The 19,265-nt window shown below is 40.2% G+C and overlaps 1 protein-coding gene across 1 annotated transcript; it reads right to left on the reverse strand.

The window, feature by feature from the left end:
• Positions 1-311: 311 nt before the first annotated feature.
• Positions 312-17,710, reverse strand: LOC128909197 (galanin receptor type 1-like). The gene is made up of 3 exons (XM_054200540.1): positions 17,003-17,710; positions 15,363-15,428; positions 312-629 (listed from the first exon to the last, which is right to left on the reverse strand). Exons 1-3 carry the CDS (start codon positions 17,708-17,710, stop codon positions 312-314), a joined length of 1,092 nt encoding a protein of 363 aa, XP_054056515.1.
• Between the last annotated feature and the right edge of the window lie 1,555 nt (positions 17,711-19,265).

Here is a 19,265-nt window from a genome sequence, read left to right on the forward strand (position 1 = left end):
CTGTGTAACTCTTAGTTTTAGATTTTATGGACATAACTACAACTGCATACGAGTTCTATCTTACGGGCACTACAAGGACATTCAGGTACTTCTGTTGCATGCAGCCCAGTGCCTAGGAAGGTACCCTAGGCCAAGCTGTGTCAAGTGTCCTAACAGCCAGATGGAAAAATGCCTCCTACCACTCTGGTAATCTGACAAAGTCCACATTTTTGCAGGCTGTGCCTCTCCCTGAAATGCACTTGTATAGCTGTTCTACCCAGACAGCACCCTTTCCCCTCCTCTTTCTCCTGAAATGTATTTATGAGCCCAATTTACATGTTGGTGGTCGAGTGTGTGGTAGAGAAGTTCTCCATGCGTATTCTGACCAGTTTCTCAGTGGGAACTGGCCGCAGGAAGAACTTGCAGGTAAAGACTTGCCGGCAGGCCTTGCGGAAGTTTTCCGAGAGGAAAGCGTAAATGATGGGGTTGATGCAAGAGTTCCCGTAGGCTAAGCAGTGAGAGATGATGCGGAACGTGAAGGAGATGTTGTTCAGGGGAAACTGCCCAAACTCTGCCCACATCGTGATGATGTGGTGTGGCAGCCAGGAGAGCAGGAACACAGCAACCACGAGAAGCACTGTCTGCGCTGTCTGCAAAAGACAAGGTCACGTGTTAAATGGTTGTAGTGATCAAGTCTTGTGGTATGAGTTTGCCTTCCTCTGTCAGTAGTGAAGGCAGCATAACACAGGCAACACTGATGACTGCCATGTGGGCAAGTGATGACACTATGAAAAAGGAAATAAGAATTGCCTGGTTTTGGCTCAAGTAAATAACTCCATGGGCAATGGAGATAGCGCCCATAAAACCTCCAACAATACAGAGACTGCAACGGTAATGCTAACTAAGTTACATGTAAGAGTGGAAATAATATTGCCTAACATTTGGAGGCTGAGGAACATTAAGCATTAAGGCTATTGAAAATAACTGCAGGGGAAAACAGTCTGGCTGCAAGGAAACAGGCCACTGAGAGAAGGCTGACCCTGCATGTTTCTGAGGAGAAAGATTAGTCCAGTAGCTTTCCTTTTAGGGGAGAAACCAAGAAAAACAATGCACGGAGGATGATTATTTATTTATTTATTTTTTAAACATACAGTGCTCTTTGGTTACAAATACTCCTAGCTAGACTATTACCTGAGGGAGTGCCAGTGGGCTCGCAGCCTGTGCGCTGGCTGGGTTAGGGGCGTGTCCCTGCAGCCCTTGCTCTCTAGTTAGGCTGGCCAGCCACCACTGCAAGCTGTCATTTGTAAGCCCCAAAGCTTGACCTGAGGTAAAATTTTCCTGAAAACGGTGTTTTTTGAAGTCACCATCCAAAATGAAGGTTAACACGAGGTGAGCTGCTGACTGCAGCTGTGGTAGCCCCACAGCTGTGGCTGGGGAAGGGGAACGAGGGCTGAGGTGGTGCCTTGGGAGGGCTGAGGAACATGGTGGAGCAGTGTGAGGGGGTGGTTGGGTGCTGCTAGGGTGGGAAGGGTGCAGGGAGGGCCAGCCTTGACTAAAGGTAGGTGGTATGAGCTGTTTGAGCTATTTTGGTGTGAAACTTAGTAGGCTGTTTCTTTGGGTTTTGTTTCTTTTGTTGAGGGAAATGGTAGCTTAGGGAGAAGGGCTCAGGCTGTGAGGAACCTGGGTGGGGAAAGGACTAACAGGAAGACTGGGGGGACGATGACTGTGTTTTGGGGCTGTGAGTCCAGTCTGAAGCAGAGATCTTCACCAGTGTTGGCAAAGTCCCTTGCCCTATAAATATTCCTGCGAAGGTAATGTTTGGGGGACCTGCAGGATATACATACCAAGAAAAAGCTCAGTCTTTATTGAAAAGGTGTTTCCCCCCTTGAACAAAAACTCCTCAACCTAGTATAGTTAAAGGTGTGTGTTACAACAAATCACTCTTTTAAAATTATTTTATTTTATTTTCCTGAGAGTCTTTGCAGAGGATGAAGAATGACTTTTAAAATTAAGCTACAAGCCGCTTCAACTTTCTTTCTGTAAGACCCTGAGGGAGAGGGACTTCACCCTTCACGTTTAAGAAGGCTGAGGGTGTTGCTTTTCTCTCACTTTTTACTTCTAGCACGCTCAGGCTCAGAGATTACTGACTGAGATTGCTTCCTAATGTTTTTGCAGGGCTAATTCCACCTGACTTCAGGAGTTTTCAAAAACACTAATGGTAGTGGAAGGTGAGCATATTTTTACATATTTAATTCCCTCTTTTGTGGGTACTGTAACAGATGCACAGCAGGTGACTTCCCTCCTCTCCCCCACCTGTTTCTCAGCAAAATGTATGCTTTTCGACTGTAGTATTTAGTGTTTCTCTTCTGTATTTTGTCATTCTAGTAAATATAACAATTTCGAAATATGCAGATATTTCCCCTAAGGAGAATTGTTGTACAAGTAGTAGAAAAGTAATGGAGAAAAATGAAAACTTAGGCTTCGTTTCAGTTTAAGGTTTACAGCCTTACTAGTCTAGGTTAACACTTCTGTCAGTAATTCCCTTGCATGATTTCAAGTGAATAATGTGTAATTACTTTCCTAGAAGAGGGATAATTTTCTAATGAACAAAACCACATTTAATCAGTGGTTATAATGGCTACGTCTAGCAGTTGTTTTGTCTGCTAGAGAAGACCTGTAGGATTTTTTATCTCGTTTTGAAGCACTTTATAGCATTCTGTCACTGTACCTGTTATGCTAAAATGCATAAATCGAAGTTATAAAGACACAGGCTTACATATATCTAACACCAAAATATCTAAGCTGGAATGATTTTATAGGAGAAGGGAAATCTTTTTCTAAATCCCGCCAAAATACAGCAAATGCAACACCTGTGGCAAAAGCTCTGTATGTTCTCAGATTTTTCTGCAGCCCTGCACAGTTGGCATGACTTGCCAAATTAAGCATATCTCCTAGGCATTATTTCAGTGGTGACTCAGGTGGCTGGGTAGAGCTGGTCTCAGGCTCAGGAAGAAGATTTTTTGGATTCCTGTTAAACTGGGAGGGCATTTCATGGGTTGCTTGCTCCTGTCTTGGTATTCTCTCTGTGTTTTGGGTGAGAAGGAAATTGCAGCATGCTTTAGTTAGTATGCTATGGCATATGCTTGGCCTTATTGGAAATGTAACCTGAGGAAAACAAGGAAATTATGAGTACCAGAACTAATGAAGCAAGGGTTCCTAAGGAATTATGTCTTAGATGGATTCTCTGGTGCTCTGAAAGACAGTAGTGGTACAACCGAAATACTTCTCCTCAGAGCATTTGCAGTCAGGGGCTCTCCAGGTACTTGATAAAGTTTCACTCATCTAAAGTCTGCTTTAGTGATGGCTTTTTCCGTCTTCTTCTAACAATGAGTTAAGTGTTATATTCATGAATATATACTGGCTAACAGAAGGCTTCTGTATTGCGTGTTTGGGAGATGATGACAGCGTGTTCCAGGGAAGAGCGGAGTGGCATTACTTTGTAGCAGAAAGAATATAAGGTGATTAGATCTCAGTGCATAACACCTGGGATTGTAGCAATTGGTTGCAGTCCAATACATGAGAACAGTGGAAGACAGGGCTAAAATATTTATAAACAAGTCTTATGTTTGTAACCTGACTTGGTCAAAGGGGTTGGAGATATGGGGTGAAACCGGAGGAAATCTATTTGTTTTCCAGGTTCTTCTGTTTCACTCTAGTAACTGCCCTATAATGCTCTTGATGTTTCCTAAGATTATTTAGAACTTTAAAAGCCTTTGTTTTGGTTAGTTTGTGTTGTTTGGTTTTTTTTAATGTCAAAATACTTCAAAAGCCACTTGTGTCTCTAAGAAGCTGCTGCACTTATGCATTCAGTTATAGTTCTTTATTAAATATGTGGCAATCTAGACAATTTGTGTTGGTTCAGGACTTTAATATTATGCTAACCTTCCTAAGTAACAATATTAAAACCTGCAGAATATGAGGGCACACTAGAATTCTAATTATCATTTATAACATACACTTAATCTGATCTTATACCTAGAGTGAATCACACTAAAATGTTTAAAGTGTATTCTATTTGCTAGGACAGTAGTAATGTGGGGGAAGGCTAAAAGGTGCTTTACATGGCAACTGCTTTTTCTTCTACTTGTTTAACTCTGCAGATAAATCATCTGCATTGGTAAAGAGGAGTTTCCTCTATGTTGGACAGGCACCATCTTTAATCTGCTCACATAGGGCCTGCAGCAATGATGTTCTGCAATTAAAACGTGATTATTGAAGTGGAAAACTGTGGATATGAAACAAAAGTACCACCTTCACCTGTCTTAGCTACATTAACAAGCCATTTAAATCTGTTAACCTCTCTAGGAAGATGTTATTGCATCAGATCAAGATTGCTGTTCAAATAAGAGAAAACATTTGCCTACAATACAAAGAGGGGAAAAAAAAAAAAGGCGACCTGTTGTCAAATAGGTCTGTCAAGTAAGTTTGTATTAATTTTAAAAGGCAATAACCTGTAGGTTCATCCTGTACCTGGCATGCTTCAGATGCTTCCTTGTTTTGCCTTTTAGAATGCTGTCTGACATAAGAGGTGACAAAGCATGTTCCCATGTGAGTGAACAACTTCAGCTCCCAAACATCCTCAAACTGGCCACACTGGGAAGCAGGTGCTGTCCTTAAAAATATCCTGGTATGATTAGAAGTTGATGGAACTGAAAGACACTGACGTAGTGGCTGACGTAGTGGTCTTGTGGGGTCTAGCTTGCCTACTGTGGCATGATGGGTACTAAAGAAATTATTAATAAATGGGTCCCATCCTTAGCTTTCACCAGCAATAATGCTGCTACTTTTTTACCCTCTATCAATGTTAAGCAGCTTAGCCTTGTTACCGAGGCAACCTTTCATAGCATCCTTCTGCTTAAATTAGGGGACTACAAGCACTGAAATACTCTTTTGATTAAGGGGTATATACCTAGATTCTTTTTTCCTTTCATTGTGAAATAACAAAGTGCACATTTAACATAGGGCTGGGTATTAAAAATGGGTTTGCAGTTGCTATGTATTAGCATAGAGGTGTTTCTGAGGTCCAGCTATTTGGGATTTTGCAGATGGAAAAAATAGACAATGCTACAGCAATAATATACATAATTCATGACCCAATAAACATGTTTTGGAAATGGAACTTTTGTCTTTTTTCAAGTTAGGGAATATGTAGTTAAGATAGAGGAAACCGAAACAAAACATTATGTTTGGCTTTTAATATGGTAACTTTGTTGTAGCTAAAACTAATGTTAATATAGAGTGTCAGCAGCTGCAGACTACTGATCAAAATAGCTTGTGTACTGTTTTAGTGGGGTTTTAGTGGGCTGTGATAGTTTGCACAGTTAATGGGTTACTGTTGGTCTAGCTGTGCCCACTTAATGCTAGCCTTCTGGTTCATCTCTGAAGGTTCTGTGGGTCCATAACAGACATGCACGATGGCCACTACTGGATTATCTAACTCTCTATTAATACTCCTAGAAGTCTTTCAAGCAACTCCACAAAATAACTTAATGCCTTATTTGTTGCAGAGACAAAGTGTGCTTAAGCTATACAGTGAATCAACAGCATGGTGGGAAATAGAAACTAAGAGAGTCATAAATATCTTTGATTGTCAAATAAGTAGATAACCTTCTCTCTTATTTACCCCTATTATTGTTCCTGCCACGCACAGATTGTCTAGAATTTACTTGCTTATTCTTCTGTTATCTTTATAGGTGATCTTCTCATTTACACTTTCCTGCTTTTCTTTGTCTGTTTTCCCTTTTTTGTTTGGTTGGTTTTTGGTTTGTTTTTTTTTTTTTTTCCAGCCTTGGACAAGCTATTTCTTCCTTTTAGTCTTCCCCTTCAAAAAGCAACAAGAAATGTGTTTAAAAACCCTTTTGGGAGGAGATGCCTCATTTTGGAGAATGATGAAGTCTAGCGTTAAATTGTGTTTGGAGCTGTTGTCCTTGATAAGCTTCTAATGAAGCTGCCTCAACTTGTCAGGCAACTTGTTAAGGGTAAAATTAAGACTGCCCTGTAATGAGTCAAATGCTTCTAGTGTTCCACGGACTGACCTATTTTTGGCAGAACTACCTGATATGTTAGATAATAAACATTCCTGAGATTAAAATATAGAGTGGACAGAGCAGTCTAAAGGTAGAGAGCTTATTGCTTTCCTGATGTAGTCATAGTTTAAGACAGCTAGCTGCATACCTTTTTTCAGAGCTGATCAGACCATCCATTTGTACTGTGTACCTCAGCCACACAGAAACGGAAAAGAACATTCAATCAGGTTTTTATTAAGCTGTACATTCTCGCTAGCTTGATGAAAAACTGGGCTTAATTAGTGAGACAACTGCTGTTTTCTGAATATGGTTTTCATCTCTTTTTTTCTTCTATGATTCTGAAGGAAGACGCATAAAGAAGCCTATGCCTGTTCTTCCACACTCTCTTATCAGCAAATAACAACTGACCTTCCCTTTATTACTGCTCTGTGAGAGCAGTGCTGCTTCTTCATACCATACTTCCTCAGCCTTTGTGTGTAGGCTGGGACTTTTCTCTTAACTTCTAATGTAAAGCCTACCTGATGATGCTATTTACTGAGAAATTCTTTTCTGCTGTTTTGCTCATCTCTAACTTGCATCTCCTTTTCCCTAAAGTTTGAGACACGATTGGTGCATGTTTTGATTGCCCCAGCCTTGATTTGCGTAAGCTACACAGTTTCAGACTTGGCTATATATTGTACTTGTACTGCAGTGAAGGCTTGGCGCAAAAAAAATAGTGACCTGTGGTGCCCTAAGCTTTTGCTTTTAGATACTGCAGGTACGCTATGTTAGTGCTCAGGAGGGACATGTGGCTTAGCACAATCTACCAGCGTATTGCTGGAGGTACTTACCAGCTTCTGAGGAAAACAATTTTTGTCACTTTAGATTCTGGGATCCTCTTTTTTCTGAAGACAGAAATCAGTCAAGAGCATCCCTTTGCTCTGAGTCCCACTTTAAGCCAATGTGCAAAGTGAAAACGGTCAGTTTCTTCTTTCCTGGTGCCAGGTTCTATCCTTTGTTCACAAATTTGACTCCCCCTGATGCATTTGCAAACATCCTTTTGTTTTCTACCCTAGAGTTCTAACAGAAAGATCCCAAAGCACAATATGATCTCCAGAAACATGGTTATAGCTTAGTGATAAACACACAATGTTTTCAAAGAGCTGATTCAAAAAAGACCATACGTATTCTTAACTAACCTAAATGTTGGATAGCAGCTTCCTCTGCTTCAGAGCAAATGCATCTGTTAATTACTTCTGATGCACTTCTCACTGCCTTTGGTCCTATTTATTACACTTGAGTGTAGTACTACTCTTCAGTCGTCTGAAAACCATACTTAAATTGTTCTTTTTCATTGTTCTGTTTTTTTTTTTTCTTGCAATCAGAGATGGAAGTTGGCTGTCATGAAGAAGAGAAGGGATTGAAACAAATAGATTTCAGTTGTTATCAGTTCATTTTGGTGACTGGCATTGCACACTAAGAGGTGCACTCTTCATTTCTCGACGGCTTACTTGCAGTGTTCTAACTGCTCATCGGCACATCTCTCATTCTGTGATTATGTCACTAATCTCCTCTGTTGATGCCGTTAATACTTAGTCACTTTGTATTCACAAATGCCTATGAGCATTATGATATTCCTATTATCCACTAATTGGTAATGATGCTCTCTATTCCCACTGCCCTAGGCTCTTGTTAGCAAAACAACTTGCAGGATTTCACTTCTGATTAGTATTTGTTTGCTGGATGGATGCCAGGATCTCCCATGCTCCTTTGCTGTACTTACTGTTGTTCAAGTGCCAAGGCCTTGAACATTGTGTTCATTAAGTCTATATGAAAACCTTCCATTTGTGTAAACAGAAGCCAAAGAAATAGTTCAGCATATGGGAAAGCAGTTACAGTGCAACTTTTGTGTGTCCCTGCTGGTCAAGATGTTCAGGAATACCTGGCTACCTTGGAGGAATTCTGTATGTTTTACCTTCAAGCTGTTCTATGACCTTCAAAATGCAGTGCTCCACAAAGTGTCCCAAATCAACTTTATTTGCATTGACTTAGCTCTGGGAGCAAGAACAGTTAATTTGCATGTAGGTAAATGTAAGGTGGTGAATATATGAGCTAAGGAAGAAAACAATCAGCTTCATAGAGAGAGATGTGCTTTGAACTGACCATTAAAATTTTGGAATAGGATCTTGGGCTTATAGTTTTGTGAACAGCCTTGTTCTCAAGTATTGGCTAGAAGAGCAGAAATTTTTAAAAATGGTAATAAAATAAGGCAAATAAAATTTTAGGAATTATTAGGAAAGGAATAGAGAACAAAACAAGATATACTGCTTTCCCACCAGGTAAGCATGGTTTACCTTTCTATTGTAGCTAAACAATAGAAAAGTGTAGTACTAATTTGTTAACTTAAATTGTCTGTTAATTGGAGCTTTTGTCCTCAAGGTTCCACAACTTCTACTGCCCTTTCAAGGGAGCTTGCAAAATAGCTGTGAAATTCACATCCCCAGAAACATTCTTAAACTCGAAAAAGCATTTCAGACTGTTTAGTTTTCAAGTCTTGTTATTTGTTCTTTAAAGATGTACAGGACAAAACTGAGTAAACATTGAGGAACCCTGGCGTGCTCCAGAGGCCAGTAAGACACCACAGGGTCATTTCATGATCAGAATAGACCATGATTTGCATTAATTTCCATTGTTAAATCATCTTATTTACTGCAAATGTACGTTCAGAGTTCCTAGGGTTGGGCTCTTATGAAACGCTTTTCAACACTGTCAGACAGGGCATTGTTAACTTTCCTTGGAGTCAAATTATAGACTTGCTATACTCTGCATGATGCAGGAAGGAAATAATAGAACTGAAATATACTTTATTTGTGATTCAGAGGTGCACAAGGTTTCATAGCATGTGGTCTTGCTGGCTGGCCTCAAGAAACAGTTATCCAAAACTTCAAAGGGGAATCCTGCAGCATCACATCATCTAAATTTTAAGGTTGGGGAACTTGTGCTGCTAGTATGGCATTAAACAGGGAAACAGACAGTCGTGTATCTCTTCTGCAAGCACACTCTTAATTCATCATGCAGAATTTCAGCCTAAGCTTGAAAAAATTCCTAAACTTCTTCTTTGATCTAATGCACAAATATTACATATAAATGGAAAAGCATATTAAATTGAGCATGTCCACCATTGACATGTAGATGGCAAGCATATATAAAAATTTGCAAAGTAGGAATCTGAAATAAAGGTCAAACTCTTTTGATAATGGAATATGAAGTCAGGATACAACAAACTTTGTGCAAGGGAAATTTTTGCAAAGTTTCAAGTGTGTATAAATTGAAAAAGCTGCCGTAGTTTGAACATAATCATGCTATAACTTAAAAGCTTATAAATCGCAACCCATCCACAAAACTCTTTTGTGTGTGATGTATGTGCCTGGAAGATTGTATGCCATCCGTAGGATTCTGTTAAAAACAAACTTGTTCTTTTCAGCGAGTGTTTGAACACTGATTTGGAGGGGGCTGCTGTCAGAGCTCTCTGGGTTATTCATAAACCAGGCCCATTCAAACAAAATGTGTTTGTAATTAACTTTACAATCACATACCTAAACATTGCCCACAAATAGATTGGCCTTAGAAAACAGGGTTCTCCTATCTGACTTTCTAGCCCTTACATAACTTCAAATAACATAAATTTTCAGTACAATACTATGGCAAGTGGGACAATGATAGAGAACAGAAAGATCACAAATAATGGAAGAGAAGGGAAAGGTGACTTTGCAAACACTATGCAGAGAATGAAATTCGCACTGGAACCCCAGGTTTATTGTATGGCAATTTTGTCTGGGAGACAACAGCAGGGTCTTCAGATTCTGCTGAAGTAAATCCTGGCATTTAAGACTTATTTAGAGAAGATGCTTTGTTATACTAGTGTACACTGGGAACTCTTTGACAAGGTGCCCTTGAGGGGAAATTGGGTGGCAGTGCCACTCTTTCAGATGTATGTGTCAGAGCTCCTCTTAATTGTGCAGATAGCTAGAAAACATACAATAATTTTAACTGTTTGGTTTTTTTTTTTCTCCATTCTCAGATAACAGACAGTAGGCACGTTTGTCTGCATGTGTAGCTCTGCTTGATCCCTGGGCAGCTGGTGCTCCTCTGCTGAGTGCAGACAGCGCACACCAGGTAAGCCTGTACAGAAGTCTGAGCACAGCGCTGCGGGAGCACCCGCTGGAAAACCATGCTGTCTCAGAAAAAAGTGGTAGAGAAAAGAAGCAAGAGAGTTCTTAGAATAACAAATTTCTAGTACTGTAGTTCATTAAGCTTTGTTTTTGTGGGTTAGATTTATTTAAAAAAAAAGATTTTTTTTTTTTAAAGGTATTAATACAGATTACTGTTACAATATGATCTTTAAAGGGAGAGGTTGAGCTACATTACCAACTATCTGGGCCCCAGTATACTTCATATACTCAGATTCAGTTAAATCCAGTATTATTTTGCTTTCTTTGCTACAACAATGCAACTAGGAAAGTCAGGCACATACTTGCCTAACACTGTGACTGTTCATTTGGCTATTCTTTCATATCTCTTTAGAAATTGTCACAGGTCTGCACGTAGCAGTCTCTCTCACTTGTTCTGTAAATGTTGGCCTTATGCAGATTCACATGTTGTTTCGACATTCATAGGTACTAATAACAGATAAAATACTGGCTCCTTTCTGGTGGCTTGAATTTGGATTTGTCGCTGTAATACTTCCTTACTGCATGCATTTCTGTGTACTGTGTCTCAAACTATGTGAATTAGGATGATGTCTCTTCTGCCTGTTACCAGTGTTTACAGGATTTAGGGCTGGAGGGATGGGAATGGTATTATACTAAGACTCTAACAAGATCAACGAAAGCTATAGATCCAGAAATAAGTCATGACACTTTTCTTACCTGATATTACTGGTGTTTAGAAGCAGCCTCTAATGGAGAATAATAGCAATATGTTTTCAGCCAGCATGTGGAATGCTGTTTATGAGAAGTCCCTTCCCTAAGCTGTATGGCATTTGTTTTGTTTCTTAAATATGTTTTGTCTTGGAAGTGTTCTATCTTGAGGAGTCTGTATAGCACAAAGCAAAAGAGATAGCGTAGTTTCTGGAATTCTGAAAGGCAAGACAAACTGTTTGCAGTGGTAATGCAGGCAATCATTTCACTGCACTGGGAAATTGTGTTCAACAAGGACTCTGAGTCCACAATTTGATTCTTTTGAGACCTTTACTCAATATGTAGCCCAGATGAATGTAGTGAGATCTCAACAGATAGCCGTTTGCAAAATTTACTACTTATCTGTTTAAAAAAATAAACAAAACCAAAAAAACCCCAAACCCACAAACCAAACAGACAAAAAATCAGGAAAAAAACCAAACAGAGCAAATCCCCTTCCCTTAGGGATGGGAGGAGGATAATAGCTCAAGTGTCCCTCTTTCTTGAAATTATAGGAATGAAATAGGAACTGAGTGGTCATAGTTCCAGACTGTACTCTTTTGTACCAGTGTGACACTTGGTTTTCAAAGATACATTTGCGGTCAAGATACATACTGTACGTTAACAGATGTGAATCAGGTAATTTTATCACCTCATATTGGAAGACTTTGTTGTTATGTTACACTTTCTTTTGATAGATCAGGGCAATTAGGGTTTAGCCACTGAAGTCACACACGTATTTCAGAACAAGCTAGATGCCAAATTAACCTTTCAAATGTGGAGCAAGATTCATTTGTCAAACATCTTCACGCAAAATAAGCAAAAGCTGTTCACTTAATCTCTGATGAAGTTTATGAATTAAAACCAAACAAAACTACTTGTCACTAATAGACCAATTAAGTACATATGAAGGAAGCTAATTTAACGGAACTGACACACACATACGAATTTCCTATTAGGCTCTAATGTGAAGTGTTCTTGAGAAGATCTGCTTGAAAAGATTGATACTCAATATGTTTCAAGTATACTTTGAAAGCACATGAAGGAATTGAGGGTGTCTGCAACCTACCCAAGAAAGACTCTATAAAAACTGCTAACAGAAGTGGTTGAAACAAAAAAATACTTTAAAAAGGTACACTAAAGATGCCGTTTGGCCTGCAGAAAGGCTAGATGAGCAATTTCTACACAGAAAGTGATGGAAGGAGACAAATTGTGGAAGATGGTGTGTGTGTGTGTAGAGAGGAATGTATTTGATTTTTTTTTCATTCATCTGAAAGGATCGCCTATTTAATTAGGCCTCACTGTGCCAAGTAGAACAAGAATTGCTGCCAGGCATTCCAGAATTATGGATGGGGGAATACTTAAGGGGAGGTAGGAAGAATTGTTTTACCATTAGCCTGTTTGAACAGGTGAAGTCAAAGGTTTTTTTTTTTTTTTAAGATTGGTCTGCTCAACCATATCTAATCAGGAAACCCAAAGCAGGAGAAACTGTAGAGCTGTTTTTTCATCTAACTCTACAGGTCAAATGTGAAAAAAATACAAATGGATACATTTGAAAAAACTAGTGTCATAAATGAAATTTGGTAACTTACCACTTTACAGGAAAATGTCAGCAGAAATTTTCAGCTGTTGGTAGCTTTCTCTTCAAACGTAGAAAAGAAACGGATAGTGTGCCTTTCATATGATCTTAAAGGTCTTTTCCAACCTAAATGATTCTATGATTCTATATATAGGTAAGGAAAGACAGAAGGGGGAATTTAAACCAACCAAACTGTTTAGGGATTTGTTGTTTAGGGATTTGTGGTGTTGGTATAGGTTGAGACCTAGAGCAACTTTTCAAACTTGTAAAGTCATGAAATTATTCTGTACAAAATGACAGTGCTTCTTAGCATTTTATTTGCTGTATTTTACACAAACAACAGATTTTTGGTTGCCTTTTGTCATGGTAGTTGTTAAGCACGCAAGACTCTGATTGTGCTTTCTTGTAGTTTGCACTATCTGCCCAGGAATAATACTCTTGGTTTTCAAATCTTAATCTGTGGCAGCATCAGTGTTCAACAGAAAGTCAGTAGGCAAAATTAGACATGGTGTTCTTCAACATAGTCTGGTTCATCTAGGTCTGGTGATGTTCCTGCAGTAGGCAATACATAGCAGCTAATTCTTGCATAATTTATTGCCTGAGAAAAGGTGATTAAAGGAATGTTTATCAGAACCCACTTGAAATTAGATGAGCTGGACTGATAACACTAGTCTCAATAAGGTTCAGGAACAAGCGATGAAAAAAAAGTGGTGTTTGTGAGGCTCTATGTGAGATGGTGTTTGTGAGGCTTGCTTTGTGAACTCAGCAACTGAACACAGAAAATATGATCAAAAACACTCTAAGGGGAAAGGGAAAGTAACTCCCATCAAGGAAATATTGTGTGGTGTATTATAACTTCTACAGCTGCCTTATGTATTGTGAGATAATATTGCAAATACCAGCTGAGTTTTATCCTTACAGGCTGTGTAGGTGCAAGACCAATTATGGATTGATACTCGTAAGTATATTGCCAACAAAACTGAGTGTATGTTAGCAAATGTAATGAAGGAGTAGAAACTAAATATAATCTAGAGTTAAATTTGGTTACGATTCAGGGCATAAAGAACTGGCAAAATCTCTGTAACAACTCTAAATCAACGAGAAGCAGCACAGACCAGACCATTAAAACTATAGCACAATATTGCAGAGAATACACCTGAAAGATAATATTATTTTTGTATTTAAACCCCTTCAGTTTTGTTTCAGATTGTACCATACATGCTAAATTGCACCGCTAACCTACTAGAGTACCTCTGCTTTTTCCTGAATAAGTTGATCATGAAGTCATCTATGTTGATGAAAACTGTACATTTTTCTGTGATACCTTAGTTGTATGCAAAACATTAACTTAAGAAGATTGGTTTCTTTCTGAGATAAGGAATAGATGGCTATGTTATGTTTAGGGATATACCTCTCTTTCTCCATTACAGTAAGTCTCTTTGGCAAAAGAAAAACCAATAGAGGTACTGGTTACAGTTATTATGAGATATAGCTGCAGCATGCTGAAAATCTAGTATCTTGAATTCTTCATCTTGTGAGTGATCTAGATTTACAGGGGGGTCCTGTAATGCTAGTGAGTAAATCACTGGATGCAACTTATCATGCCCGGAAATTATTCTGTGTTTCAAAACATCTGTAGCTTGTTGCAGCTGTGTTAGCAATGTCTGTCTTTTTTTTTTTTTTTTTTCTGGAGTCACGTAAAAGCTTTGATTTCTGTCTTGCACCCTTTTCAATCAAATGGCCATATTTGCTGTAATGACCCTCATTTTTTTTTTTTGTCATAGACAGCAAAGTGGCAACATCTTGTAGGGCTGCTCTAACGTGGCAGGCAGCCACTGAAACTGGCCAGTGTGTTGGCTGAGAGCAAATCAAAGCATTCCCTAGTCATCTCCACTGGCTGTCATCTCTGCTTGGAGGTGCATGCACTGCTCAGTTGGGTTGTACAGTTGCTGTGCCACTGGCACAGGCTGTGACCTGAGTGTCATGTCAGCAGCTAATGATAGTACTCCATTACTTCCTGTCTTTGACTAGCCAGATAGTCTCCAGTTTTGCTTATTGCTGCATGCTCAACAATTATAACATTTCTGACTGAAATAGCATTTTACCCTTTCACATCAGGTAAATCTGATGTTGCATCACTGAAGTCAGTGAGTTTTGCTACCTGAAAATTTCCATTAATTATGGCATATTCACTGTAAGATTCTTAAACAGAAGAAAATAAATTCTATCCTTAGTGTTTTTCTCAGTGAATACTTGCAATTCTGCTTATTTCCTGCAGCTTGAGACAAGGATAACCCTGTCCTTTGGCTTGCGAAGGGATCAAACCAGGACCTGAATTCATGTACTTAGATGCAAACCTTAAGAAAGATCTTAAATGCAAACCGCAGCAAATCAGAAGTGCTTTAGTTTCAGGGTTCTTCATGTATTTTCCTTTTAGCTTGCTGAGGTGTACTCAAAAGACCCACATATTTTTATAGTCTGAGTATCTTACTGGGTGCCAATGTAAAAAGATAGTATTTGTGGGATTCTATTATAGCACAATAAATCAAAAGGCAGTCCAGCAGGCCTGTATATAGAGGTCAATATAACATTTCAATAATGGCATCAGTATGTACTGTGTATAACAAACTGTCAACATGAATTCTGAACATGAGCTGAAAGACTAATACATGAATGCACTTCAGTATGTGGATGGAGCTGCAAAAGGCTATTGGTTATTTTAGAAACCTGACATAACTACTATATTATAGTCAGTATACACATTAAACCAAAGATATTTACCTTCTTCTTTGATCTCTCTGACTTCTTGGAGATGTTCTTTACTTTCGTATGGAGATGGTATAAAACCTTAGTGGGGGGAAAAAGGAGCAATATATTCAATGGGAAATTTAATTGTGTATATTAGTATTTGAACTTTTCATACATGCAACAAAAATTAAAATAATTGTTTTAGCATGACTTCAACCAAAGTTTAATTTGATGCTTTGAGACTTCTAATTCTAAGCCCTCCACAGTTCTTTCTCTTTCAAGAAACAAGGTTTGGAAAAAGCACTAAAACTGCTACAGTTCCAGAAGGTGTAATTCAGCAAATATTAAGAGCTCAGCTGGCACTATGCTGAAATCCACAGGAGTCTTTCCATGGATTTGAATCTTAGATTGTGCCTCAGGTTATCTCCACTTATTCTCTAGATTGATTATATACAAAAGCAGAGAGCAGGCTGCCAGCACTGTACCCTAGTGTGACTGTCCTGCCGCTCCTGAACGCAGCACTAACAAAAGGGGCAGTCGGAGTGGGCCCTCCTTTCAGAGGGAGAGTCACAAGAAATGTTAGAGCACCGTAGGGAAATTCTCAGTTAACATCCAGATCAAGCTTTTGAAACCTGATTACAGCATGGCAGTAACCTGGCAATGTTTATACTTTGGCGCTAACAGACTAAACTTTCTAAAGCAATTAATGAACAAAACCCTGCCTGTATTAAATGCGGCTCACCTTCCAGTTGCTGCTGTCTCACCTAGGGCAGTGAGGGGACAAACAGCAAGAGCTACAGGGTAGGAGTTAAGAGCTCTAGTGGCTTTTTCCTCTTGTGACGAGCAAGGCCCGAGGGCTTAGGGATTACATCTAAGTGTATTGTCCCATCCTTAGCCCTGTTGACAGCAGAACAGATTAGTATTGAAAGTAATGTATTTTTGATTAAACAAACATAAACTTAAATTCCAGGAAAACATTTTTTTCCAAGCGGGTAGACCTGCAACTGACTAATGTCAAGGAAGTCCAGTCCCTGCATAATAGGGTATTAATTCAAAATTCACAGAAAACTTATTCTGCATGCTAACACAGCTCATAGACTTACTATCAGTCTTAAATGTGCTAAAGATCAGTAAGGGGAAACCAAAAATTTCAGTGATAGCAATCCACAAGAAGAAAGGAAGTGATTTCTTGCTGAATAACACACTGATTCTAAGATCTCTTTTTGCAAGTCTTTGCAAGACAGTGTCTGAGTTTTGTGTCAAAAAAAAAAAAAAGAAAGAAATCGAGGTGATTTCTTTAATACTGTTTCTGTACACTCTCTGCATAGTTTCTCCCTCCATAGGTTTTTCCTCTTGCTAGGAGCAAACATTTATTATCAAGAGAAAACAAACTGAAAAATAGGAAAATCATCAAGAATCTTTAGGGGATTTGGGTGCCAGGCTAGGCATCAACTTAACAGTTGTAATCCTTTTTGTGAGTTGGTGTAATTTCATTCTCTGTTCTCATTCCCTCCCCCTGATTCAGAGAAGTATTCTATACCAGGAGAGACTATGGAAAGGATTGGATCTATTACTTGTTCCCTGGGCAGCTTAAGTGTACACATCCAAGCCACCAAGAGTCTGGGAGTGATCTTTTCCTCCATTTAAACATTACTTGCATCCCTCTCACCCACCTTGGCATAGCAGCAGGTGATGAGCACCAGGGGCAGGAGGTATCCCACCAGCAGGATGGTAATCTTGTACATCTGCTTGGCTGTTGAACCATCTGCCCAGTGCTCCCAGCAGAAGGAGCTGTTGGGTGCTTGCTGATGACCACTCATGAGGGCCTGGTGCTGGGCTACAGGGATGGCAATGAGTAGAGACAGCAGCCAAATGACACCTACGCCGAGGGCAGCGTTGCGCTTGCTGCGGATGCAGGATGAACGCTTGGCATGGACCACAGCAATGTATCTGTCGACAGACATAGCCACCAGAGTAAAGATGCTGACCAGCATTGTTGCCATGGCCAAGTAGTGAACCCATTTGCAAAAGAAGGCACCAAAGATCCACTCTGGCAGGGAGTAGATGGTGGCCTGGAAGGGAACGCAGAAGAGCAGAAAGGAGAAGTCTGCAATGCTCAAGTTCAGGATGAAGATATTGGTAGCACTGCGTGATGGGCGTCCCCCAGGCCGGAGGCGCCCCAAAACAACCAACACCAATGTGTTTCCCACCATTCCCAGGAGGAAAATCAAGCCAAAAAGCACCGGTACAATCACCACCTCTGGGCCACCCCTGGTTGCTCCTGACCAGCATGTTGGAGCCCGTGTTTGGTTAGTCTCAGGGCTGCACTTGCTGGTGTTGGCTCCGAGGGAAAGCACAAAGTTGTCTTCCTGCTCCTCCATGGAGCCAGGCTGCTTGGAAGGCAGGGAGCCGTCGCTGTAGCCCTGGCTGCTATCGGGCAGGTCTATGTTTGTTAGTGGGGGACAGAGGCAGAATGCTTGGGTTTTCCAGTCCTCTGTGTCTTTCCTTTTGGGAGCAATTGTCTTCAGATGATTCTTCCAAGTTCTGTCTATCTCTGGTGCAGATTCTTCTATGAACTGGCAAAAAAGGAGCTTGAAGAATTTTCTCATCCAGGAGGTAACTGCAGGTTTGGCAGTTGCTACTGGAGAAGCTCTCGTGGCAGAGGAAAAGTCCGTGCCAGAAGGACTAGGCTGAAGCTGTCCTGGGAGCTAGGAGCAGAGGCAAAGCGGCTGCAGCTCAGCTTCCTCACGCCCCTCCTCTTCTGCTTCCCTCCCACACCAGTCCCTGGAGCCGTGGCTGTCATACCTGCTCTCCCAGCTCCACTCGGAGCTGTGTCAGTGAAAACAAATGCTGTCTGTGACATGAGCCCTTCAGAAAATAACCCCTGATCAGCTCTGCCCCCATACATTACTACTCACGAGGAGGGGAAGAACAGAGCAAAAGCAAGCTCTCATGCAAAAAGATGGGATAAGCAGCGGCTGCTGAGCAATAGTGTGTGTACTTCTGTGAGGAGCAGCATTGTAACTGGCTGCACGAGGAGGAAAAAGGCTAAAATATGTTTTTTATCAACAGAGCAGATTTTTTTTTGTTTCAGAGTCTTTAATGTGCTCACATTAGAGCATAAAGCAATCTGAATAGTTGTGTTTTCAGCACAAAGAACTGAGAGAGCCTTAGATTCAGTAGCTGGCGCCTGCCACTTCTTGGATATCTGCCCAAATTCCTTAGTGCCTGAATATTCATAGATCCTTTTGGTCCAGCTGTAAAGAAGTTTCAGGTTCAGCCCAGTAGCGTCAAGAGCATCTGCAGTGGAAAGGAAAAGGTTCAGTGTTGGTAGCTGTGAGCAGCTGTAACGTTACCTGCAAGGGAACAGAGATATGGATTTAAAAAAAAAAAATTATTAAGGATTAATGGCTTAGTTATTGGGTTTTTGATGCTTACTTATAGGAACAGCATGTGTGTTTTTGAAGACACTAAGTAACTTGTTTTTAATGGTCTGTTCCCTCATATTTCTTAAGGGATTCTGTGAACTCTACAGGCAGTAAGGGGAGGAAACAAAGTTGAGGTAAACATTAACAGTACCTGCACACAGTGATTTATGCATGCAGGACAGCTTCTTGCGTAGAACAGTACACATCTTGATTTTCAGTGGTGATAAGACTAGGCGCTTGGTCACTTGGCAACACTGGCTCCCGTGGATGTCGGGGTTAGACTGGAGGGAGCCCCTTAATTTTTGAAACAAAGTTCTGTGACTGAGAATTGCCCTGCCTTGTGACTTGTGTCTAAGCTCTTGTTGAGAGAGGTGATAGCGCTGCCTTCCTTAGCCTGCTCTGATATACTTGCTTAAAATCTGTAATGAAGCTAGATTACTACTTTCCCCCCATAGTTTTGAGGCTAGTTTTGGGGTGAGGTGAGAAGTGGTCAGGAGAGTGAAAGTTG

This window comes from Rissa tridactyla, chromosome 4 (assembly GCF_028500815.1).
Source record: "Rissa tridactyla isolate bRisTri1 chromosome 4, bRisTri1.patW.cur.20221130, whole genome shotgun sequence".
NCBI classification, from domain to species: Eukaryota; Metazoa; Chordata; class Aves; order Charadriiformes; family Laridae; genus Rissa; species Rissa tridactyla.